Genomic DNA, 26,283 nt, shown 5'->3' with positions numbered 1-26,283 from the left:
CAGCTCATCGAATTGTGCAATATCCAGATTTGTGGGGCATTCGGACATGAGAGTGGCATTACACTTAACTGCACGGGAAAATGTGAGGGCAAACATACTAATCGTTGAGGTTCCAGTCGAACACGTTTGCTCCCCTGCAAGGGAGGATCATTGTATGGGGCACCAAGGATATCATAATTATTTCACACCTACTCCTGTAATCCGAGAATAAATAATGGATCCCTGCAACATTATGTGTCTCCCTGCACCATTTTTTGGAGACTATCAGCAGCTGGGCAAGGGAATTACCGTCCCATGTGTTGGCTGCCTTTAACACAACAACACAAACAGCTCCATTTGGAGTGGGGCCATGAGCAGGAAGCTCAAACTGCTGATGAATGGCACCACTGTGTTCAGTGTCTAATTGCTGTTTCTCAGAACCCCAGATGACCACTGTCATCGAGTACAGCAGTGAACTGGGAGATGTCCCATTCTCCCGATGTTTTAGAGAGGCACAGCAGTGTTACTCCTGGGCGTCATGGTACGGGGAGCCATTGGGTAAAAGTTCAGGTCAGCTGTAATTGAGGAAAATAATGGCACAGCTGTATACCACTAACATTCTGCGTCCTCATGTGTTACCTCTCATGTGGCAGTATTATGGTGCTGTTTTTCAACAGGACAATACTCATTCACACACAACACTTCTTTGTGAAGTGCCAGAGAGATGGCTATTCCCATGGCCAGCAAGATCCCCAGATCCGTCCCCAAAAGAACAAATGTGGGATCACCTCGGATGTCAACTCTGTCAGTGCCAGTACACAGGATATCATGAACCAGTTACAAGAGTTGTGGGCCAGTTTTCAGCAGGACAGGATACAATAACTATATGATGTCCTTCCCAACCGGGCCAGTGCATGTGTACAGATCAGAGAGGGTGCAACATTATACTGACAAGTAGGCCGGTACTGCCAAGTTCATTGTAAATTTTGCTATTCTATAATCACTGAAATACCGTCACCTACCCTTCTAACCAGTGAAGTTTAATTTCACTTCTTCTTCCACTTCTGGGTTGTTCACTTTTTTTGTCTGGGTGCTTTACTTGTTTGTCATACAGTGTATATGTGGACTTGTGCATTAGGTTACATTCTGTTTCAATGTTAAACCCACGAAGTCTTGGCAAACATTTTGGTCCTCATATTATATTCATGGTTTTCATTACTTTTTGAAGAAAGGGAAATACAGCTAATGACAAAGGACATTAACGAATACAGCTATTATGCAACAGTTATCAAATTCTGAAATTTCTTGAAGTGGTTGTCCTAGAAGTAATGCAATGCGTAATTCTTGTAACATGTATTCTAAATATATTATCCCTGTAAGCCTTATCTCTTCATATATGACTAACTCATCAGGCACTGGATAAAGATAGAACAACTAATTTTATTTATTTATTTTCATATCATCTATTAACCTTAAACAAGCATACTGTTAATGTAACTGAACAAAGGTTAGCTAAAGCTGAAACTCGGCACCAACCGGCCGAAGCATTGTCCTCTGCCTGAATTCATTTAGATGTGGTATGAACACAGATACTTCATTACTTCTGGGCTAAACGAATTAAGGGTTTTGGCTACCTATAATCCCAAAATCTAACCACTGCTCCTAGTAGTTCATAGTACAAGTAAACTGTTTGTAGTACATTTGGAATTTGTATGAGGTACAGAATTGTATGTACTAATTCTTACCAAAATTTATTAATAATACATTAGTCTATAAATCATCTGTTGATGTTTTCTAATTTTTCAATAGCCATCTATTCAGTAAAAAAGACCAGTATTATTTTGCATCCATAGGTATTGTTTTGTATCCACATACTCTTCTCTGCAATAACAACAAAATACACATCTTCTGACAACACATGTGGAAGATCATTTATACCATTCAGAAATGAAAAAATGAAATAGAACTATGCGCTATACCATACAAGACGGCTTTAAATTACGAGTGCATGTTGCTATGTGATTGACATGGAACAAACACTGCTATCCACCATGCAAAAGAAATATTATGGAGTAGTAAATACAGCAGGTGCATGGTTTAATTTTATCTTCCTTACTGTGAAACGGCTCGCCCACAGCATACTGAAGTCAGCCTGGGACACTTTCACACTGACAATTTTCATTATATAACTGTCCTGTTGCTGTAGTTACTACACTGTGCAATGTGCAAGTTGCCACTCTGTTAATGAAAACACACACACACACACAAGGCAATTCATCAATATTAATTCTTGACTATATTCTGAGTTCAAATATCATAAATTTCTTTGAGATCCAAAAGCTTCTGACCCTCAATAAGCACTGTTGTAGAAAGCACTGCTTGTGCAAAACTTGGCTCTTGCCCTTTTCTCATGTGATACTCTGCCAACTATGGATGGAGGGCAACAGGCAGATTCTTTGTGCCTAGATTTTCAAAAACCATTTGATATGGAGCTCCACTGCAGACCATTAACATAGGTACAAGCATATGGAATATGTTCCCAAGTATGCGAGTGGCTCAAGGACTTCTTAAGTAATACAACACAGCATGTTGTCCTCAATGACAAGTGTTCACCAGAGACAAGGGTATCATCAAGTGTGCCCCAAGGAAGTTTGATGGAACAATTATTGTTTCCTATAAACGCAGATGATCCGGTGGGTGGGGAGGGCAGCAATCTGCAGTTGTTTGCCAAGGGTGCTGGGGCATCAGGGAGAGAGTCATCATCCAGTGTCTGTGGGAGGAGACAAGATGACTTCCAAGGGAATGGTCAGACTTGCCATGATGAAATCTGTGTTGCTTTTTTTTTTAACCACTGAGTTAACGTTGAAAAAAATAAGTACACAATATTTTAGCTGCAGACATAACCTGGAAGTATATAAAAAAAAACACCTTTATGAAGTAAGACATTTGTTGCACATTTTCCATGCTTTTAACTACCTACTGTACAGTCATGACCTCCCTTGCTTTGTTATGCCGATGACGTATAGGGTCAAGGTGGAGTTAACTATGTGCTGCTCTTTTGCCACAGCAATGTAATAGATTATTCGCCCGGTGAAAGCAATTGCACAATAATTAAACATTCACTAACAATTACAACTGATATGTTGTCTACAACAGTATTTCCAAATTGCTATGGAGTAAAAAATACATGGTTCAGAACATGTCAACATTAATTTCATTCCTTGTAACTACCGCAAAAATGTCAGATATTGATGCAATATTCCCAACATACATTTTTTTATGCACGAAGAACGTGCAAAGATGACATATAATAGCCCTGTGAGTCATAGACATTATTAGATGTCATTGGACAAAACTGGGCCAGTGTTAGAAATGAATCAGGCCTAACATCAGTATATTTTGAGAAGTGTCACACTTATTTAACCAAATTTTGAAACCGTGGTGGGAAAAACTGCTAATTTACAACTAATTGCAACTTGAGAATATCATCACTGTGGTAGATTGGAAACTGTAGTGATCTGCACACAACTTTCTCTTTTAGTTTCCTGTAAAATGCCTTCCACTGACAGAGAAATCCTCTTTCTAATGGTTGAATTACATTCGTTGTCTAGGTTAGAATTTGAATTATCTCTACTTCTTTGTCAGGGTGAGAGCTCAAAATACAGCTTTTAAAGACTCAGAACTTGCATGACCTGATCACAACCCTAGAAGAGAGTTGTTCCCACAGAACAGAAGAAAAGGATGATGCACGACAACTGTAATATTTTTATTTCCCACTTTTCCCAACTTCAATGGGTCTAACACAAAATTGTTCACATAGAACATTGTTCTTTTGACATGCGGTCCAAAATGTCCAGTCGATGCTTGAAGACATACATATAATTTAGGCAGCAATGAACCATCCAAACTAATTATGGGCATTATAGTGTATGAATGTGCAAGTGTAGTTGTGGACTGTGCAGTTTCCTCTACATTTTTCCCCCCTTTGAATGATGGTGTTCTTTTAGCATGTATTTCTTCTTGAAAACTGGACTTGTTTGCACTGAAAATGTAAGATTCACTAAAAGTAATTATCTTATGCTTTGTATTCGTAATAAAAGCTATCATTTAGGTTTGAATCATTTCATCCTCTGATCTGTTTCTCGTTACAAATTTTGTTATTTTTCTTGCCACAATTTTATGTGATCTTTGGAAGTGACTAATCAAACTATGAGAAGCTGTAAATTCTTTGGCCCCTATTGTGTTGGCCATCTCTAACACTCAATCATGTGAAGTTGTATGCATCCCACAGCACTTCTGGAATATGTATGAGGGTTCGAACTTAAATAGTGGCAACTATTTACTCACAACAGATACAAAAGAGTTACATGTTTTCACCTGTTACTGTCCTTCAAAGTAGTCATCACCACTGTGTAGAACCCATTGCTAGCGATGTGGAAGGTGTAGCATACCGCCAGCAGAGCCTGTTCTGTTGATGGTGGTCTACTGCCTATCGTATCTCTGGAACAATTCTGAAGCGAATGCCACAAAGTGGTGCCTTCATCTTCGGAATCAAATCGAAGTCACAAGGACTTAAGTCCGGGTAGTATGGTGGAGGTTCCAGTCCCATTGACCGAACTGAGCAGCCACAGCTTGCGCTGTATGCGGCCGCTCACTGGTGTGCAAAATTATGGGTGGGTTGCACAGAAAGTGTCGCTGCTTCTTTCGCAAAGCTGGTCACAGGTGATGGTCCAAAAATGAACAGTAATACTGTGCGCTGACGGTCTGCTGTGGAGGAACATAATGCATTAGGATAACACCATCACAGTCGTACAAGAGAATCACCATAACTTTAGACCGCTCCATTCGGACCATCAGCAGAATAGGCTCTGCTAACGGTATACTACACCTTCCACATCACTGGCAATGGATTCTACACAATGCTGGTGACTACTTTAAACGACAGTAACAGGTGCAAACATGTGACTCTTTTGTATCAGCTCTGAATAAACAGTTGCCACTAATTAAGTTCCAACCCTCATATGTGGATGTAGAGGATGATTTGTTGCTACTCTTGATGAAATAATTATATGTTCTCGTAGAGATCTGTACCTTCTCTATTGCATCACACAGTTATGCTTCTGTGGGTGAACTGGACGTTGTTCACAATGTTGCTTCCTTACAATTTTGTAAATTTTTGTTTTTGTTCACAACTGTGCTTGTACTTTCTCACCAGACAGTGATTGCCCCATACACATCATCATTTTAATACTGGCAATGAATTACCTTCAGTGGATAACCACTCACCATTTTAATTTACACACACTTCCATTTTATCACTGTATTCTATACATACAATCATCACAGTGAAAATTCAATTACACCACACATTTCGCAGACTACTTGCATGAGTACCATATACAAATTATGTTATCATGATGATCCCCGCTCCTATCGTGCACCACAAGGATACATAAATCAAAGAACGAAATGATGATAGAATTCGAGATCACCAATCAAAGTTAATGAATTGAGCTACCAAGCTGTGACTAATTGATAGATTCTTAATAAACATTCTACATACCGCAACAGTTCAGTGAGGAATACAAAGCGGGAGTGTTCTTGCCTACTTGGGGCACAATACACTTTCATGCCAACTTTCACACCATGATCTATAATGTGCTGTGGAGAATTGAATCTCACACAGTAACATGGTTCCTTCACTGGGCCAAAGACATCAAAAATGTGGCCCAACATCAGGTCTCCTTCCTTCAGAAATAGCACACTGTCCAGATCTAGGGCAGGGGTGTCCTTGTATGCCTGTATAACAACTATTAAAAAAGCAAAATCAATAAAATGCAGCAATATTTTTAAATAAATAAATTATGTATGTCATAAATCTCTAATGCGTATCCAATGTAGAAGGTAAAGCGATACAATAACGGTGTGTGCCAACAGATATATGACAAAATAAACTAGTATATCAACTGATGAAAAACTACTTGACAATCAAAGCATAAAAATTAACATTAGATACTGTTAAAATTTTGTCATTTCTAGAGACGTGCGGAGTAGCAAGTAAGTCCATGTATCCTCAAGAAGAACTGAGAAGCAAAAAAAGTCTTACGTCATCAAGTTGCTCATGTGGTATTTTTAACAACATATCGATAGTAGGCAATGAAAAACCTCTTAACTCCCATCTATCTGAAAACTCTCAATTACCATAACCATTAACTCTATAATCAAAGAGAGATTTGCATGTGCATGCATTTCCCTTATCTATCTATAACTATGCTTCTACTACTCAGTTACACATGTAGTAACTTTCTGTGTCACTTTGCATTATTTTTTAAGAAACTGATTTTGATTCACCTGCAAAATTTCACAAAATGGAGTTACAAGGTTTTCATTGCCAACCACTGATATGATGCTTCCATTGAGCTTCATTAGTCCTCGCCACAAAAGAATATTCCTAACTGCAGTACAATAAACAACACACAGCATAACAGCTGTACATTTGCTGCTACTGTGCTACAATACTGATGATAGCAGACCACAGTCTTCGTACTGCTACCAATACAATACTACCTAATGAAGGTATATAAAATAGGCAGATACCAGTAGGAAAAAGTTACAGCACACATCTCATCAATATTGAAACAGTCATACCTGCATGATGAAAACTGAATATGTATTTGCAAATATGATAAAACAATGTTTCCACACAACAACATCAGATTTAAAATGTAAAAAATGCACTACTGAAGAGCCAATGTTCTAGTTAATGCCAGTTTTCTCATTTTAATTTTTTTACATCCTGATTATTTTCAGTTATACTAAAATTATCGAAATCAAAAATCACGCAGTATGCCTAACCCACTGTCTTTATGGTTAACGAATATCTTTGTAGCCACCATGTTTACTCTGTGTCATCAGATCTGTTGAATATTTATTTGATAGGACTTCTGTCATCATGTATAGCATAATATTATTTCATGTCTTGATCGCGCATTCCTCATTATCCTTAATTTTATGACAGACAGCTTGGATGAGTTGTTTTTACACAAAGCTCTTATGTAATGCATGAATCTTGTTGTTGATCACCACCCCACAGGCATATCGATATCACCCCGTGGACAACATAACAATGAAATTGCAAGATTCCACCTGATGCTGGTAGTACTCGTGAAGGACCTGGTGGACCCAATTGTGCATGCCCACCGAGCCACGCCTCCATACTTACAGGAGCCTCTGCTGCCACAATATAGGACAGCCGGCAGCAGCGACTTGTACCACTCATGCTCAGAACCACATCTCTATGGAATGCCATGCAGACGCTGCTCTGTCACTTCACTGTTGCTGTTGTAATAGCTGGATTCTGTTTCTTGCTGCACTATTTGTACTGAGTCTTCATACGTTTGAAGAAATACAAATTAAATTAATCTTCTGTTTGTTGTGCTAACTTGTTCACTCATTATTTCTTCTCCTATCGAGCTTTCCTACAACGACAGTTGCCACGAAGTCTTACGCAACACATGTGATGCAGAAAAATCTGGCATTTACGAGAAACCACATGAAAGCATCTGGAAAACCACACTTGCTTACAAGTAGCCCCCTTAGAGTCTTCTTATCCTGGGGTCAGAGTGACCTGCCTTCCCACTATTCCCCCTCTTCTCCCCAAGGAAGGAACTAATAGTTCTGAAAGCTAGGATAATGTCATCACTTTTACCTTTGTGTGTGGATTGGCAGCACTAAACATTTTGCCATCTGAAGATAACAATTGGCTGAAATTCTGCCTCGTATTTATCAGTTTTTTACACTATCTTTTCTATGATATGTAGATGAAATTTATGATGGCAAACTGTTATTATTTACTGATGCAATTATTTGATGATAGCACTGTACGCTACACCAACAAAAAATAAAAAACACAATTCTTCAACAAGTGTACTGTGAGTACATGGCAACACTAATAAAACTTCACTAATTTTTGAAGCACCTAAACACTAACTTAAAATGCACACAAATCTGAAGTCACTGAGCACAGCCTATAATATAATCATGAAGTATGACAAGACCAGAATTACGATGCAGACTCCAAATTCCTGCAAAATAAGTTTGTTGGTAAACAAAGTAAACAGAAAATGAGAATTTAATTAAGTTAAGGTTTGGATACCTTAAGTAAGATCCTGGCATCAATATTACCAGTCAGAGATGGGAAACACCAGAGTGGATCTACATTTCACAGAACTAAGGACCAGAGGGATAAAATGATATACATATAAAAATGTATTGGCAGGTGCTAGACATTTAAATCTCCAATAAGTAGGTTCATGGTACCGGCAATACCTCAGTCTGGTTGCACTCCACATGAAAGCACACACAATACTGCACACAGCACCCAAAAAACTACATCAGTAATTAAGTATTTGGAGTAAAACTGGAACTGACTTGTCAGGAGACCCAAGAATATTATTTGTAGAAGATAAAAACAAAACTTAAGATTCATATCAGTAATTAACTAATAAAGCAAATAATGTGCCTGATAGGAATCAGTCCCTCATTCACAGCTGGCAAATTCACAACCAGAATACAACAATACATTTAATTCTTAAAACGAATGCAGCAAATAAATATGCTAGTCTATTACAGTGGGGGCAACATAATGGAAGCGGAAAATTTTGTAACTGAGGATAGGTGGGAAGCTAACTAAACATGCATATTTGTGTCACAGAAGTTAAATACAGCTACCCTAACCATTCACAATATTTTTCCACTGTTAACGACAATAGACTCTGGCAGGTTACTATGCTTACCCTGATTTCATATGACATAATACTTTGCAACAAATTGCTCCATACACATATTTTTGTCAAACATTCAATTCGGATAATATGTGGCGTTACTCACAGACAACTAGTTTGAAAATGGGGATTCTTACAGTGATATTCTATATCTGCTCCCTAACGAGACTGCAAATGCAAAACAGGAGAGAAAGAATGGCATTGTGTGGGTTACTGGGAGCTACATAGCAAATACACCAAATGTACCTCACATACACTACGCTCCTGTGAATACTGTCTCCCTCTAGGACATACAGGACCTATCACCACTCGTCGATTCTAATGTGGGCAGCATGCCAATGTTAGGCCAAGAAACCATGTGCGTGGGAGGCAGGAGCCAGAGAAGACTCTGAGTACTACACCCCATCCCCTAGACTCGAAGTTTGAAGTATAGCCTCCCACTGAAACTGAGTTAGTGCACCCAATTTCATCTGTTCGGAAACCTGATTTATACTGGGAAAGGGATAGTGGAACTTAATTGTCAGCAGTTCAGACATATGGTGAATAGTACCCCTTAAGTAAATGGCATAAACAGATACAGATCCCCTTGTGCACTTATTGTGTATGACGGGAGGCCGCAATTAACTTTATGAAGAAACTGTGCCAACCACCAGAGAGAATAGGTTGCAACCAACTGCTGATTGTGAATCATGTTGCAATCTGTGGTGCCTATCTGGGCTCTGCTGCCCTACTTCGATCATTCCATGGAGGAGGTTGAGAAGATCCACCTTGATCTCACAATTTCAATGAAGTTCACAATTTGTAGTGTCTCCTCATTACTGATGGTAGCTTTTCTGGTTTTGAGCTCACCTGAAATCTTGAACCCAAAACTCTGAAGAATCTGTAATGTGGTAGGCTGCAACTTCCCAGACTTGGAGCATAAGTTGTGAACTGCACTATTATGCTAAACGATTTAGGGATGTACTAAACATCAGAGGCTGCTACCCAGATAGCTGTTAAGTGTGTGGTGCACATGAGGTTTCTTTTTAGATTAGGTGACTCCATACAGTCCATACAATTACCATTGTATTAGTGTAAGACTGAGGCATCAAGGGATCAGTGTGGAGGGTAAAAACCATAGAGGGAGACCAACATATGAATAAACTAAGCAGATTCAGAAGGATGTAGGTCGCAATAGTTACTTGGAGATGAAAAAGCTTGTGCAGGATAGAGTAGCAGGGAAGGTTGCATCAAACCAGTCTCTGGACTGAAGACCAAAACAACAATACTGACAGAAACCATCAAAATCCTAGTGATCAACCACCAAAGCATTCTCTTACTACAAGTGGACCATGAAAGGTCACAATACCTTGTGGTTGTCGGCTGGTGTCAACACTACACTCTGAACTGCCAATGTTGGCCCCCTAGGCATAGTTGATGTTGCTGCTAGGACTTCACTACTTGAGCTGCACATGAGCACAGGGTACTTTCCTCTTATGTCACTCGCCACTGACAGACACTTTGTGGCACGATTAGAGAGAAATGTAGTGGAAATAACATAATACTGGCTACAGATAGCTGGTTAAAACCAAATCCAAACAGCAGTGAGATTTTTGGGGTGAATTTAGGTGTATATAGAAAGAAACTCATAGGAGAGGCAGCAGTACAACTGTTGCAGTGGACAAGAACTGCAAATCCAATGAAACAGAAATTTAAATGGCACATAAAATTGCTTGGGCAAGAATCCTACCAATCAGCAGAATAACACTAATGCAGTGAGGAGGAAGATAATTTGAAGTAGGAGACTATAAAATAATATTAAAAAAGAAAATAGGAAAAAGCACACAAAGTTTGATTGATATGCAAGAGAAATATGATAACAATATGAAAGTTACACCATTGATAGCAATACAAATGCTGAGTGGCCCTGTGCATATTTTGATCATTGATGGGAGACTGGAATAGCACAGCAGAGAAAGGTAAACAGAAGAATGTCATTGGGGAATATGGACTTGGCAACATAAATGGTAAGGACAAAAAACTAGTAGCCTCCTGTGATTGCTTTAATCTAATGATCACAAATATGTCATGTGACCAAAAATAACCAGAAGGATCTTCGTTTTTCTTAAATAACCTTTATTTATTCATCAACAACAACTTTGTCCCCTTCAAAGTAGTCCCCCACAGATATAACACACTTGTGCCAGCACCTTTTCCAACCTTGGAAGCACTTCTGGAACTCACCTTTTGTTACACTGTTCAGCTCTTTCAGTGAATCTGTTTTTATATTATCAATGGTGACAAAACTACCTCCTTTCATGGTTCACTTCAACCTCGGGAATAGAAAGAAGTCACATGAGACAATGCCCGGTGAATATGGTGGCTAAGGCAACATAACAGTTCTGTTTTTTGTCAAAAGTCATGAATAAGCATTGAGGTGTGATTGGGAGCATTATCGTGACGCAGTTTCCATGAGTGGTTTTGCCATAACTTTGATCATTTTCTTTCAATTGGTCACGCACACGGCACATAACTTCCAGGTACTATTCCTTATGGGCAGTACGACCATAAGGCAGGAAATCATGATGCACTATCCCACTGTAATCAAAGGAAACAGAAGAACCTTCACATGTGCTCAAACTTGTTTAATGTTTTTTGCCCTTGGTTCTTCAGGCAGTTCCCATTTGGGACGATTGGGCCTCTGTTTCCGCATCTTATTTGTATACCCACATTCCATCACCTGTTATCACCTCCTTTAGGAGTTCTGGATCCTTAACGTCATTCAGCAATTCCTGAGCAGTGTATGTGGTGGTGTTTTTGGTCCAGATTCAGTAATATCTGAGAAAACTTTCCTGCGACATGTCATGCCCAAAACATTTGAAAAAATTGCTTGGCACAAGGCAAAAGATATGCCGATAACACCAGCAACCTCTCTGATGGATGTTTGGCAATTTTCCAAAACCATTATCTTTGCTTCTTCCACACTGTTCTCAATCATCTCTGAAATGTTTATATCATTTGTTAAGTCTTGTCTTTCTAAATGTAAATTTGCCAGAAGACACAGTTAACATTTTAAATGCAGTGCTGTACTTTATGCCTTTTTCATGAAAAATTTAATGCAAATCCTTTGATCTATCTTTTTCAAATGTAAAAATTCATCGAGCACTGTTACACCCCCCCCCCCCCCCCCCCACACCCACAATAAACTAAATACTCAAACCAACTGAAAATGTAAACAAACTTCAGGAACATGTGTATCAACAAGATAAAAGAATTATGAAAATCGGACGTACAAAGTCTGAGAAATTAAAAATTCCTGTTACTTTTTGATTATCCCTCTTACTTGCTTTAAGAGCAGTCAAAGTTTGTATACAGGGGAAGTACCTTGTGATTGTGCAAGATAGTAACTAGACTGTATTGTAACTAACCAAAGATTCAAAGCCATGACACTATGGAATAAAACCTCTGCAGTAGATGCTGAAACAGACTATAACTTGCTGGCAGCAATACAAATAATCTGAATCTTGTGAAAAGTAGGCGACCAGTAACAGTGTAGGATGTGGTTAAGTTGAATCCTGGAAAATTAATGCCTCCTCTCAAACCACCCAAGAAAAACTGGCCAATTCAACAAAAAGTACCAAGGCGTTATAAAACTGTATAAGATTAAATATGCGATTCTGAAAGTCTTAGCAGAAATTGGAGAAGTAATGAATGGGGTTGGGGGGGGGGGGGGGGGGGGGGGGGGGAGGGAAGACTGGATTACATCATATAACATAAAATGGATGAATGTAGCGTAGAAATGGAAGAATTGCCAATCTACAGATAAAAAACCATATAAACAATTATGAACAATGAAGATAACTAATACTGCTAGAGAGAAACAAGCGAAAAATTGTGTGAGGAAATCTAACTGAAAATAAAACAATATAAATTAGAAAAAGTAAAGAAGATTTAGGAATTGAACAAAAGAGCATAGAAATGTTAGCAAACAGAGTGTTTTCAATAAAAATGGAAAGATAGGTGAACCAAAGATTGGATTTTATTGTTGGAACACACACAAGATGCAATATAACTACTATAGAGACTGCGTAGACTATGCTCATCCACCTGTCCCCTGAATAGGATTGACAGTACATAGAAAAAGTCAAAGGAGGAGAGCTCATATTGTATTGCTGGAAAAAAAAAGGGGGGGGGGGGGGGGGACAGAAAGTCACAGGTATGCGAGTTGGGTGGCAATCATTGAAGACATTTTTCGTTGCAACAAGATCTTTTAATGAAATTTCAGTCGCCAACTTTCTCCTCCAAACGTAAAAATATTTTGCTGACACAACCTACATAGGGAGAAATGATCGAACAGAATAATAGAGATCAAATCTCGCATGGAAAGATGTACATGATCTTTTCTACACACACACACACCACACACACACACACACACACACACACACACACACAGAGAGAGAGAGAGAGAGAGAGAGAGAGAGAGAGAGAGAGAGAGAGAGAGAAAGGAGCAGCTGAGAATAACGAAGGTAGTTCGATAAACCCTCTGTCAAGCACTTATCTGTGAATTGCAAAGTATTCATGTCAATGTGAATAACAGCGTGTTCAGAAAAGAATCTAGAACATTGGAGCAAGACCTGGAATGTGAGGAAAACAACACTGAAACAAAGATTTGTGATGTGGTGAGAGCCAAAATTAACAGAGATATGTACATCTTTTACAGACTGGGAAAGTCATTTGACAGAATTGTCTACAGTCCCCTTATGAAGGAAGACCTTTAAAACTGCTGGTGTGGACTAGCAGTATAGAACCCTAATAAAGGAACCCTAAATGAAACAAATAGTACTACAGAATGGCAATGAGGAAACAGATGAGACAAGTACTGCAAAAGGTGTTAAGACAAGGGTATTATTTCTCATCCACACTTTCCAATGATTATGCTCAACAAAAAGCAAGAAATATAACAGGAGGAGGAGGAGATGGCATAAACAAAATTAAGTATGCAGATGATAAAGTGGCATTAACAGAATTAGAAGAACTACAATTATTATGCACAGGATCAGAAAAAGATTATGGAGTGAGAGTAAATGAAGGAGGGACCAAAGTGGTAAGAATCAGCAAACATGACAAAAAATCATTGGAATGAAAGACCTTGCAACAAATCTTAGGTACTCAGGAAGTTTGATGACAGAAAATGTGTAAGAAACAAGAATTAGAATCTCTATGGACAAAAGAACTTTAGAAAAAGTGAATGGTCTGTTTACAAAAAAAGAATTCCAATCAAATTAAAAGAAAGGCTTGCCAAGCATTTTGTCACGAGTGTAGTATTATATGACAGCAAATAACGGATGGCCAAAAAGAAAGAGAAGAATACTTCGACAGTTTTGAAGTGTGGCTATGATGGAAAAATGCTGAAAGTGAAACGGAATCACTGAATAACAAATGAAGTGCTTCTAAGAATAGGACAGGGAAGAATATGCAAATTATAATAATTAGGAAAAACATCTTGCCTGAGGCATGTATTGCGAAAAAAAAACTCTCTGCAAATCAAGAGGAATTGAAGGAAAGATCTAAAAAGAGAGGAAGATGACTTAAAATGCTGAACGACATTAAAGTTCATGAAATTGCCAGCAGACTGAGGACGAGGCACAGAATAGAGGAAAGTGGAAAGCATCTAGTTGATCCTATTGTGAGAAAGAGAAATCTAAGAAGAAAAAGGTATCATTTGGACTGAATGCCATGTATAGTTTAGTTTTGCACCCAACAACCTTTTCATCGGGTTTTAAGAAACACTGAAAAATTTGTTTCTATAGGCCCTTTCATATCTCTGGACGTAACCGAGAATTTTATTTTCCACATCCCTTTTATAGTCCACAGACCACTCGCAATGTCACTCTGAAAACTTATTCTGCAGCACACAATTTCAACAGGTCTGTTACACGAGCTGAAAGCCATTACTGATAAGCACAATTTTCAAGCCTCCACTGAAGAATTTTTCACTTGGCAAATTACCAAGTGGTAAGTGCTGTCCTCTGACTAAAATAAATGGAATATAAGGTATACATTTTTCACTATAGGGACTCAGGAAAATTTTCTGGCCCAGACACTTATTTACATCTTATTCAGTTCTCAAACCAATCTAAGGAAATGCTGGCATGGCTCTAATAACATTGCCTGTCCTCCTTTCCTTCCATTATTAGTATCCCGAAATTAAATAGCTTAAGAATTTTCATTATCATCATTACTCCATGTGTCAAATTATTCATTTGTTGTAACATTTATATGACTGTAAGACAATATTAGTGTTTCTTTTATAGCAACTGGCATTAACTTACCTTTATAAATCCATAAAAGACAACAATGTCCTCGACTTAGAAGGTTTGTTTGAATCATGCTTTACTAGGCAGGATCCTCTTACTTGAGGCAGTATGCCCTCATCTTTCTCTGACTGACAAACAATCATCAAGCCAGATACAAGAGGAGATGGACTCTAAACCACTTAATTACACCTTTAACATTAACACTTTGTGGTCACAGCTCGGGCCACAACTTTGTGTTAAAAAAGACAGCACCTGGGTACAAGACGGACTGCAATTTTCTCTGCATGCAAGCCATCTACTGCTCAAAAACTGGACTCATTGCATATGAGAACAATATATGGACATCTTGCTATCTGTCTAATTCATCTCATACTTCATTTTTTTAAAAGAATAATTATACTTTCTGTCATTATTTTAAAATTTGTAATTTACTAAAGAACTAATGTAAAAACAAAAAAATAAATCTTGAAACTTGGACTTTTTTTTTAGTGTGTATCACTCTTGAAGATACATCACTTACATATGTGGTAGTGACACTTTATATAATAGCATAAATGGCTGGTTTCAGAGTTGAAAGAAGTGATAAGTGACAAAATTTCTATGACTGAATAGGAATTGAACTCAAGCCAATTGGATTTGTAGACTGGCACTTTACTGCTGGCACACACAACACCCACATGTAAACCAGAAGGATACCTCAATATAGTTGGATGTAAGTATTCTATGGAGTGCTTACCTAGCTGTTCTACAATACTTGTTATTGTTCCAATTTCCAAGCATTCATTCTTTGGCACAGTAATGTGCAGATTCTGTATTGGTGGGAGATCATCTAATGTCAATTCTCCTCTAGTTCTTGGTGGCCCTTTACTGGTTGTCTCAGTATTGAAGCTAGTAACAAGATATATTTGTAGTTAAAGAAGTGTTACTGTACAACATCTATGAACAGAAAATTCAGATATAGAAATTTATACCACATGCGAAAATGCACTTACATGTCAAAATCTGAATCTTCTCCAGAGGCCAAAGAAGAGCTTGAAACTGAGCTGCTGCTGCTGCTACTACTATCACTATCATCACTATTGCTTGTGCTGCTGTCTGAATCCTCATCTTCCCAACTACTCGAATCATCCTCAGAATCTTCTGATAAACTGCACTTGCTTCTGTAATCAGCCTTGGAATCAACAACAGGGAGGACATCTGCTTCTATATTACAGATGACATTAGATGAACATGAGCTTTCACTCTTAACAGGCTTTCCAGTGAGACTGTTCTCATTCTGGTCACCATTCAAATTATTTGTGCATGACTCTGTATTACTCTCTTTTGTGGCATTTGCATTTTGTGCACATGCGTCAGTTTCACTCTTTTCAGTTGCCTGTTGACCTTCATTTAGATTATTTGTGTCATCAGTTGTTTCAGTTTCTTTCAGGGATGTGCTAGGCTCACTGCTCAGTGAGATTTCATCACTTTTGGGGACCACTGAAGTGCTTTCACTACTAGATGACTGTTCAAGTTTAATTGCACAATCCATATTTATTAAATGCTTCCAACACACATGTAACCTGTAACAAAGGAGTTTTAACTGCATTTTCTTTGAAGCTTTAACAAGATTTCATAGACAAACATGTTAATCCCTTAAAACCCCAAGTTTCAAAATGCTTTACCTTAATCACACATAAATTAGAATTATAAGGAAAGTTGATGTAAGAAATGTGTATGAAATAACAGTATTTAGAAGGAGAACATGCTTACAGTTTTCTCTTTGACTGGCTCAAATTCTGGTCCCCACAATTCATACCACAAGTAATTTACGAAGACCTACTTTCTAAAGCTTTCAGTAAGTAATACAACTGTTCAGCTGTCTTACTGAAAACTTTCCAGTTTGTGAGGAATTTTCCAAGATCGCTTTTCTTCATATTTTATTTACAGCTAGTGGTTCTGAGTGTACTTTTTATTTCAGTAGTGGTAAATAAAATATAAAAAGAGGAGCCCTGGAAGATTACTATTACAATAATATGCATTTCACACATTTTTGAGGCTGCAGAAGAGCATACACAAGAAATATTTTGACTATTTTCTTTGCTTAAAGATTCATCTTCACTCAGACCTCCACCCAGAAGATAAAATGCTTTTGGGAATTGTAATGATCTGTATTGCAGTTCATTGCTCCAGAGCAACAACTGACATATTATCAGCAAATTTTTGTGAATTTGTCCTCCGTTAAGCTTTCTCCAACACCATAGCTACTTGTATGCATTACATTTTGGCACCCATTTAATAAGAGATTAGCTCTACTACTAACTATCCACCTAAAATGATCCTAATGAGATAAACAAAAAAAAGTAAATAGTCATTGCGAAATTAAAAACTATGGGACAAAAATGGGCTAGAGTAACGTTTTGAAGGATCAAATGAATCTAATGATACCACGTGACCTTTTAGATATAGATCTTGTAGAGTGTGATATCGTACAAGCATGAACAGAACACTGACAATATCTATTCTGTGTCCATATTATTATTTTGGAAATGCAGATTGAGGCAACAGACTGCGCTACAACATTGTCCAAGGTTTAGTCACGAGCGAAAGGCGACGGTGTGGTTTTGAAATGGGAAAGTCAACATATGTGTCATGATAAGAACTAATAATTCTTGTTATGGTGCAAATTTTATGCATACTGGATGTTGGGGAGTGATTTATGTCCATCATTTTGATGAGAACATGGCTCAATGCAGATCAGTGGTATTTGTACCTTCAGTATTACTGTTTAGACCCTGCCCTCTCCAATTAAAGACTAGTTTACTGACAGATTTAAAACTAGATTCCTTAACACAATATATTAAAAATACAATTTACCGTATGTCAAACAATAAGAAAGAGGAAGGCACATTTCAACAAATTTCAGAATACAAATTGTTGCTAGGAATAAAGTACTGAACAAAATTAACAGTTCAGTTGACACATACAATTGCTAAATTTTATCTCTATGATGACACTTTTCAACAGTAGTTGGGATACTTTTAAACTCTTTTTTGTATTGGCCAAAAGTATCTTATAAATATAATTCCATAGATGGGATACCTTTAAACGTTTTTCATCCCCCAAATGTATTTTATTGATTTAATACCCAATAATGCCATTATGGGTAGGTAAAAAATGCAGCACCTGATGATAAAAACTGCAAACAGAGTTGGCTAAGTTCATTTAGACCTCTCCAAAATAATCGTGATAGTCCTATACCCAGAGCTGCAACTAGAGTGAAGACAGACTACATTATTAACAATCTACTATTTTCCCTTTGACACAGTATTGTATCAAGAGTGTAATGTTCCTCAGACAATTAACTTTGTTCTTTTCTTCAACACTGCCTGCGTGTACGTATTATTACTTTTGAAACAAGGTGCCGGTCATACATGTGCTTCTGGGATTGTTGAATAAGACCAAACAACATTCAGGTGCCTTAAATAACACAGAACGTCAACCTGAGAAATACAAATACTGGGGAGGGGGACTCATGTCACAAACCACTGACAATTATTCACACTTCAATGAACCATGTTCTATCTATACAACTTTAGGCAACTTAGCAAACACTGAGTGTTTTAAGTATGACTGAGACTACTGTCTCATCCAAGTTGGTGCTTTAAAAAATCAACTGAATGAATACCTCTCATTATTGTGGGGTGGGCAGGTGCAGGGAGAATCTATGATTTTGCTGCAGTAAAAACTGCTACTCTCTGAGCTGGTATTTCCAGGTTTTCAAAATGTGAGCTGTTTGTGCTGTCTAATTAAAGCCTTGACACATCAATTAAAGTTGCATTCTTTGCATCCCAACTACTTTGTGTGATTTAGTCCCACTGTTCTGCAATTCATATGAAAGCTGGGATACTGGTTTGTTAGTCCACAGTTCATATTTGAACTTTTGATAATATAACCACAAAGCTTGTAGGCCTATTATTGGTCTACACTTTGAATGATTACATTTTTCGATGATGATTTTGAATTATGAAAGCTCGGCCTAAGATCGACTGGAGGAGTCAATTTTTTTAAATCTGTAAAATAAAGAATTTTACAGACTCATTCGGATCCTCAGCACTTCTAATGACACATCTTTTCTGCTTTAAATTTCCACTCAGTTCCAGTTTAGTATACTTCCTTCTGTAAGCTTACATCACGTTATTCAAATCTAAAAGAAAACCACTTATTCATACCATGAAATTCTCGTTCAATACTGTAATGTATTTTCTTTAAATGAACTTTTTTGCTGGGGTAAGTATCACCAGTGTTGGAATATACCCCAATGGGTTTTCTGAAAACTGCCCTATGTACAACCATTAATGTTGAAGCAATGCTTTTAGAGACTGTTCCAAGTGGTTTATAGTATATTTATATGCAGAATCTTTTAATTGGATGATAATACTTGCTTGTCTCAATAAATGTTAAGGGTTAATTGATTTCAAACCAACAAATACTACAACCTGACCCTTTTGGATTTATTTGAAATTAAGTATGCATGTAATATTCGTAACTAGTAACACAAAACATTTTTTCACATTTCTCTGATGAAATGTTACAGAGTAATGGGTGGGGGGGAAAAAAACACAAATTTTCAGCATGTGGAACAATGTTGATCTGTTCACAACTTGCACTCCAGTTAAGCTGAAACTGAGCTCATTTGAAAGCTTTATTAAAGAGATTTCATATGGTATGAAACATAATTAGCTGAAATTATATACTCATTTTTATAAAAATATCCTCACTGAATTTTCTGAATTTTGAAACACTATTTTTAAAATTCTTAAAAAAATATATGTGAAAGATACTCTTTTCCCCTGCATATTCTGAAAGCTTCAGCTTGTGATGAGCATGGGATCACTATCAAACGAAATTTTATGTTTAAGCTGGTGCTGTAACATATCTTAAAAAATTAAATTAATTTATTTTAAATATGGGGCCTACTTCTCATCAGCTATATGTTATTGTCTAGCTAAATGTGGACATGGATTTTGGACTTTGAACAGATAGCCAGAAAAAAATATTTGCCTTATCAGTGTTGAATTAGAAGTAAAAGTTGCTAATCTTTTTTTAAAAGTAACAGTGCAGCTGAATACTAGAGGTAAGCCTAAAGTCAGTCAGTTACTAGTTCTTGTTATGTATTTAGTCGAGTCATACCAGTCCTATTCAATGCGGTGTATATGTTCACTTGGTAGCAGTTTGAGAATTCAAGATTGTCTTCAGACCCGTTCTGTTTATGGAAAGACTGTCTCCATGACTGGGGAATGTGAAAGATGTGAATGGTGCTTGGGGATGTAAAAAACTGACTGTGGTTTAATCATTTCCCTAAGTTTTCCGACCACACAGACACAAGATTGATTCTTTTCTTTGACGAATTAAATCCTTGAAAGAGTGAAAATGAGCTTAAAGAAGATGGAGATAAACTTGAGCTCACAAGCCTTTGTTGTTGTATCATAATGCCTCACACATGCCACTGTTGATGTGCATCTGTTCCAGTTCTACTTGACTGACTTTCTGACCCAAAAATTTAATAAAATATCATAAAATATATTACTTCTCTGATGGAGGGGCATCTTCGTACAAAAATAGAATGAACTTCAACCTTTACCATCATGAAGATGATTTCCAAATTTAAGCTCAATGGCATTTGTCAACCACCTCTCATAGTAATGGAGCTGGTGGTGTTGGGAACAGTCAAGGACTGGTTGCCCGAGAAAGTCTGCAACACCTGTACACCGATCAAATCATGATACACGAATAACTGTGTGTTCGCCAAAGTATACTACTATGGAACATTATCAAAATGAAGAGTTGAAACTCACAGGGAGATTTGAGAAATGTTGCACAATTGGGGGGACACAAAAGCTTCACAGCTTTATTCCTGGAAGCATGGAAAAATAATAACTAAAGTGTATTTGGAAGTGATCCAATATTGTCTGATGACATCAGAGGATATACTGCAACTTGTGAATTTAATGGACACTTGAGGTTAGGCTCTGTAGTTGGAAAAAATAAATAACTGTTAGCCTCTTGCATACACATGGAACTTCAGATCTTTCACATTCCTTAGTCATGCAGACACTTTTTAAATAAGTAGCAGGGAACTAATGGCAATCCTGAACCCTCAGACTGTTACAAGGTGAACATATAAATTATGCTATGCAACAATGCTGACATGTAGCAAACTAACTGACTGGCGGCGGGATGAACTGGACAAATATAACTCATCTAAATAATCAACAAGAACTAATAAATAACAGTTTCAGTTTATCTCTGATTTCCAGCTGTACTGACATTTTTCAATGCCTGCAACTTTTACTTCATAATTCAACACTGATTAGGCAATTTTTTTTTACTACCTCTTCTATTTTATTTTGATGTCCTCGATTAGTTTTACAACAACACATAGCTGATACAAAGTGGCCTAATATTTTAAATAAGTTAATCTCTGAAGGTGTTTTACAGCACCAGCTTAAACATAAAATCACTTTTGATAGTGATCCATGCTCATCCCAAGTCCAAACTTTCAGAATATGTACAGGAAAACAGAATTTGATAATTTTAAAAATACATCTTTTTCTAACTTCAGAAAATTGAATAATAATGTTCTTATTTATTGAATGAATATATAATTTCATCTAATTATGTTTTATATCACATGAAAGCTGTTTAAAAACACTTCAAATGAACTCAATTTCCTTGTTATAACTTACATGAAAAGGAAAGTTGTTACTCAACATAGAGCAGAGATGCTGAGTCACAGATAGGCACAACAAAAAGACTGTCACGAATAAAGCTTTTGGCCATTAAGGCTTTTGCCAACAAACACAAACACACACACATACACACACAGTGTTGTTTCAGTTGCCTGAGACTGTGTGTGTGTGTGTGTGTGTGTGTGTGTGTGTGTGTGTGTGTGTGTGTGTGTGTGTGTGTGTGTGTGTGTAATGACCCTTAATTACTGCAACAAAAATATAGTGCTCAAAACAAAAATCAGCTTTAGCTTTGCACAGCATGAACCAAATAATTTGGATAGCAATGCTCCTAATAAATCAGTAATGGAGAGCAAGTCATTCTCACCTATTATACTGTGAACATTGACACTATACCAAACTTGAGATTCCTGTGATACACTGGAAAGGTTGAAAGGTGACCCACCTCCTTTCCCAAGCCTCTGAAAACAAAGGCATTAGACGGAAATCAATCCTCATTATTGCCCTATAACTGGGAACTTCAGCTCGCTTTCTGGCTTTCAGTGTAAGCTGCCCACAAAAATCTCATTACATAAAATATAACTGATACCTGAACAGAACGACAGTATTTCAAATTATGAAAATATGAATGTCAAATGCGAATCTACAGTTTAATGACAATACTCTGATGAGATATTAAATGTCAATTTCCTTCCTTCACACTTTCCATTTAATCAAACTACATATCAGAGCTGAATTTGGATACAGCATGAAAACTGTTTGGAATGGCTCTGAATATTTTGTTTCAGAACAGACCAAAAGACATCACCTTATCAGCATAAGTAAATCCATTGAGGGAATAACCTGATGACATACTGTATAATATATATAAATTATGAAGTGACACATTCCATTGACATTTTTATGTTGCTATGGCATACATAAGTCTAACAAACATCAAAACGCACCCACAAGCATGACAGTTACTTATTTACTAAGTCTGTCCTTGGGGGCATAACTAATAAGGCCTACTTCAAGTTATGTAGAAAAGTAATGGAAAAACTGTACTGTCACAACATTAAAATTTTAATTAGCTCAGAATGTTGTCAGAAAAATTTCAACTTTAATAAAACAGACATCGCGTAACTTTCTCAAGTCTATATACCGCCACATCTCTCACTATCCAGTTATCGCAGGGACTAAACCAAAACAGGTATTAGACAAAGGCTCTTTCCTTATAAGCAATGATGTACGAGTTACGCACATAAAGCGTAAGATAACACGGCTAACGTTGAAAATGAAAGTGTCTCTTAAAAACAATCTTTGAGTTGCGGGGAAGTTCTACTTAGGCGTTTTTATTCCATACGGAGATTACACAGACACTGCTATTCAGGAATGATCTTCAGTGATATGTTTGTCGGGTTATGTAGGCCTTAAATAAGAAACATAAAAAAAAGATATAGCATACAGCAAGACCCGAAAACTAATTATATATATAAAAAAAAGAAGAAAAACGAGGAAAAGAATCTTGGAAATGCGCTCAATACATTAATTCAGTATTAACCGGTAATGGCGACATATGCGAAACCCTGAAAAACAACATAATCTCTCCGAATTGGACTGTACTGAAACAACAAGAACACTATGACACTGTATGAATTTTCCTTCAATATTCATAATCCCCTGTCAAAAACAAACACTAGAGAGCATCGGTTCTTTTCAGTCCTCACTACGATGCAAATCGATGTGTATTTGAATAAACAAGCGTACATACACGTACTACTTGCCTTCCATCCAAATTACGATAATGCTCGTCTCAGTTCTCCAACTTAATAAGAAATGCAGCACAATGCTACACTATTACACATAACGCACGCATAACCAAATCACATCATAAAATGCGCATACAGTAGCGCCTACCACTTCCCCAATACCTATCAAAGATGAAAATCGACTCCGCAACGCCAAAGATTTTCCAATCCGAGAATAGAGTTCGCTGGATAAAAGCTGGGTTTCCATAGGCAACGAAAACTTGCACATACATCCACCGCACTGAACGCTTCGGAGGCCAGTAAGAGTTCCATACGCGGAACTGGAAGTTCTCTTAGCACAGTGAGACCACTGATAGCTGGAGAGCCTGCTCAATAGACGAATTTTTAGATGTGAAGTAGTAACTGTGAAAAAAAAAGAAAAATAATTGTGTAATGAAAACTTATGTTAAACTGACAGGTTCCACATCATTACGAAATGTTGTATTCACGATATATGGAACAAGTATTAATGTAATGTACGTTACAGTCAATGAAGACAAGACAGAACTTCTCTTTCCCCTCTCCCACAAAAAATACTCGACACGGAAATAGATTCCTGATAGAAATCATTAGTGGGTATTAAACACAACGTTAAAAGAGCTATCGGAAGAGAACGAAAACACCTCCGAAAATCACTTTCGAATCAGGAAACCAATTTTGAATTCCTATTGAGCTACGTTTCTGCCTCTTTACAAATGTCCGATAAGGCCCGTCCACAGGCAACGATCTGTCTGCGCAAATGTCTGCGCACATCACATCTGCGCAGACAGATCGTTGCGTGTGAACAGAAGATTTGCACCAAACTGAGGTGTGTGCAAACCTGGAAGTTGGAGTTGGAGGTTTGAGCGAAACCTCTCAAATCTGTCGGTTCAAACCACATCTGCGCAGACAAGTTGGAGCGTGTGGACAGGAGATCGTCGCAAATCTGGCGCGAAACAGCTGTTTGCTCAGTCTAGTGTTTGTATTTGTGTGCACAGGGAATTAAAATGGCTGATACTCGTCAGTGTTCTCGAGAGCTTGTAAGTGAATTCATTGAAATATACAGAAACCGCCCATGTTTGTGGAAGATTAAAAGTAAAGAATATAGTGACCGAGACAAAAAGACAGCAGCATACAATGCTCTAATTGAAAAATTGCGGGCAGTTGGCGCCTCGGCAAACAGAGAAACGGTAATAAAAAAATAATTTCGTTGCGAACTGGCGAAATTATTTGCGGATGGATGTCGAAACTTATAATTATCTCTTAAAGCATGTAACCCCTCATATTATGAGAAAAATACTTGTATGAGAAGGGAAATTTCTCCTCATGAACGCCTGGCAGTAACATTAAGATTCCTAGCAACAGGAAGGAGCTACGATGATTTGGAATTTTCATCTGCAATATCGAAACAAGCATTGAGTGAAATAATACCCAACACATGTGAAGCTATTTACGCTTTCCTGAAAGATGAGTTCATGAAGGCAAGTCAAGTAAATTAGTCTGTCAGCGAACTGTTTACCGAAAAGAGTTATCCAAAGTTCAGAAATCTAGAAGATCTGGTGTAGGAGTAGATCAAGTATACCAGCCAACGTTATGGTATTTTGATCTACTTGGCTTTCTTAGTGATCAAGAAATGCCAAGACCAAGCAGGAGTACAATTGAAGATGAAATTGGAGTGCCAATGTGCGAGGAAATGGAACACGAGGTTATGTAAAACAAAACAGGTTCGCCCTGCAACTCTAGCAGTAAATTTACGTGACAAAACTGCTTTCGCTTTAGCAGCCACTGTCTGCACCATTTTGACCGCTTTCTCTGTTTCCTGCGGTTGGTCTGAATGTTTTTTGCAACACAAGTTGCGAACACAGACCACAACAGAACTTCCTCCACTTCTATTTTTCAAAATAACTGAATTAAATTTTGACGTTTTCGGGGAGCGTAGTCGCTTGCCACTGATATTTCTTATCTACACCGACAGATGGCGGGCGAGTAGTAGATTGGGGTTTGTGTCGTGTGAACACACCACATTTGCAGCGATCTTTTGCATGTACAGACATCTGCGCCGATGTCTGCGCAGACAGATCGTTGCGTGTGGACCGGGCTATACACTTAAAGTAAACTTACAACGATCAGCTAGAGCATTATGACCATCTATCTAACAGCCAGTTTGTCCATATTTGGCATGAATAACAGCAATAGGAGCAATGGGGCCTTGGTAGGTCGCTGGGTGGTCTTGGCACCACATCTGCACACACAAGTAATCTAATTCCCATAAATTCTAGGGAGGGGTACGATAAGCTCTGATGACATCCCAGATGTGATCCATTTAGTACAGATCTGGTGAGTTGGGGGACCAGTGCATCAATTGGAACTCACATCTGTGTTCTTCGAACAACTCCATCACACTCCTGGCCTTGTGATGCTGAGGGTTATCGTGTTGAAAAATGCCACTGCCATTGGGAAATATGATGGTTACAAAGGGGTGTACATGGTCTGCAACCAGTGTACGATACGTCTTGGCCATCATAGTACCTCGCACAGGCTCCAGAGGACCCATGGATGCCCACATGAATATTCCCCAGAGCATAATGGAGCTGCTGCCAACCTGTCTCTGCCTAACAGTACAGGTGTTAAGGAGGTTTTGCCCTGGGAGATGACTGATTCGCGCCCTCCAATCTGCATGATAAAGAAGGTAGGCACATATTAGAAGCTTTGGGTGCTCCGTGTG

At 37.9% G+C, this 26,283-nt stretch overlaps 1 protein-coding gene across 4 annotated transcripts in view; it reads right to left on the bottom strand.

Annotated features, from left to right (window-relative positions):
* Window positions 1–23,702, bottom strand: part of LOC124777288 (H/ACA ribonucleoprotein complex non-core subunit NAF1) — a 34,132-nt gene extending 10,430 nt beyond the window's left edge. The window contains exons 1-4 of one of the 4 annotated variants that reach the window (XM_047252637.1): window positions 23,543–23,702; window positions 16,054–16,623; window positions 15,798–15,949; window positions 5,543–5,789 (exon numbers count right to left, since the gene is read on the bottom strand). In XM_047252637.1, coding sequence (XP_047108593.1) covers window positions 5,543–5,789; window positions 15,798–15,949; window positions 16,054–16,592 — 938 coding nt within the window. In that variant the 5' untranslated portion in view covers window positions 16,593–16,623; window positions 23,543–23,702. Of the gene's footprint in view, window positions 1–5,542; window positions 5,790–15,797; window positions 15,950–16,053; window positions 16,624–22,156; window positions 22,251–23,542 lie in introns of those variants that run through there. The other 3 variants (XM_047252639.1, XM_047252636.1, XM_047252638.1) reach the window with 3 other exon arrangements.
* Window positions 23,703–26,283: the final 2,581 nt, after the last annotated feature.

The sequence above is a fragment of the Schistocerca piceifrons genome, chromosome 2 (assembly GCF_021461385.2).
Source record: "Schistocerca piceifrons isolate TAMUIC-IGC-003096 chromosome 2, iqSchPice1.1, whole genome shotgun sequence".
NCBI classification, from domain to species: Eukaryota; Metazoa; Arthropoda; class Insecta; order Orthoptera; family Acrididae; genus Schistocerca; species Schistocerca piceifrons.
This window is presented reverse-complemented; position numbering and strand designations above follow the sequence as displayed.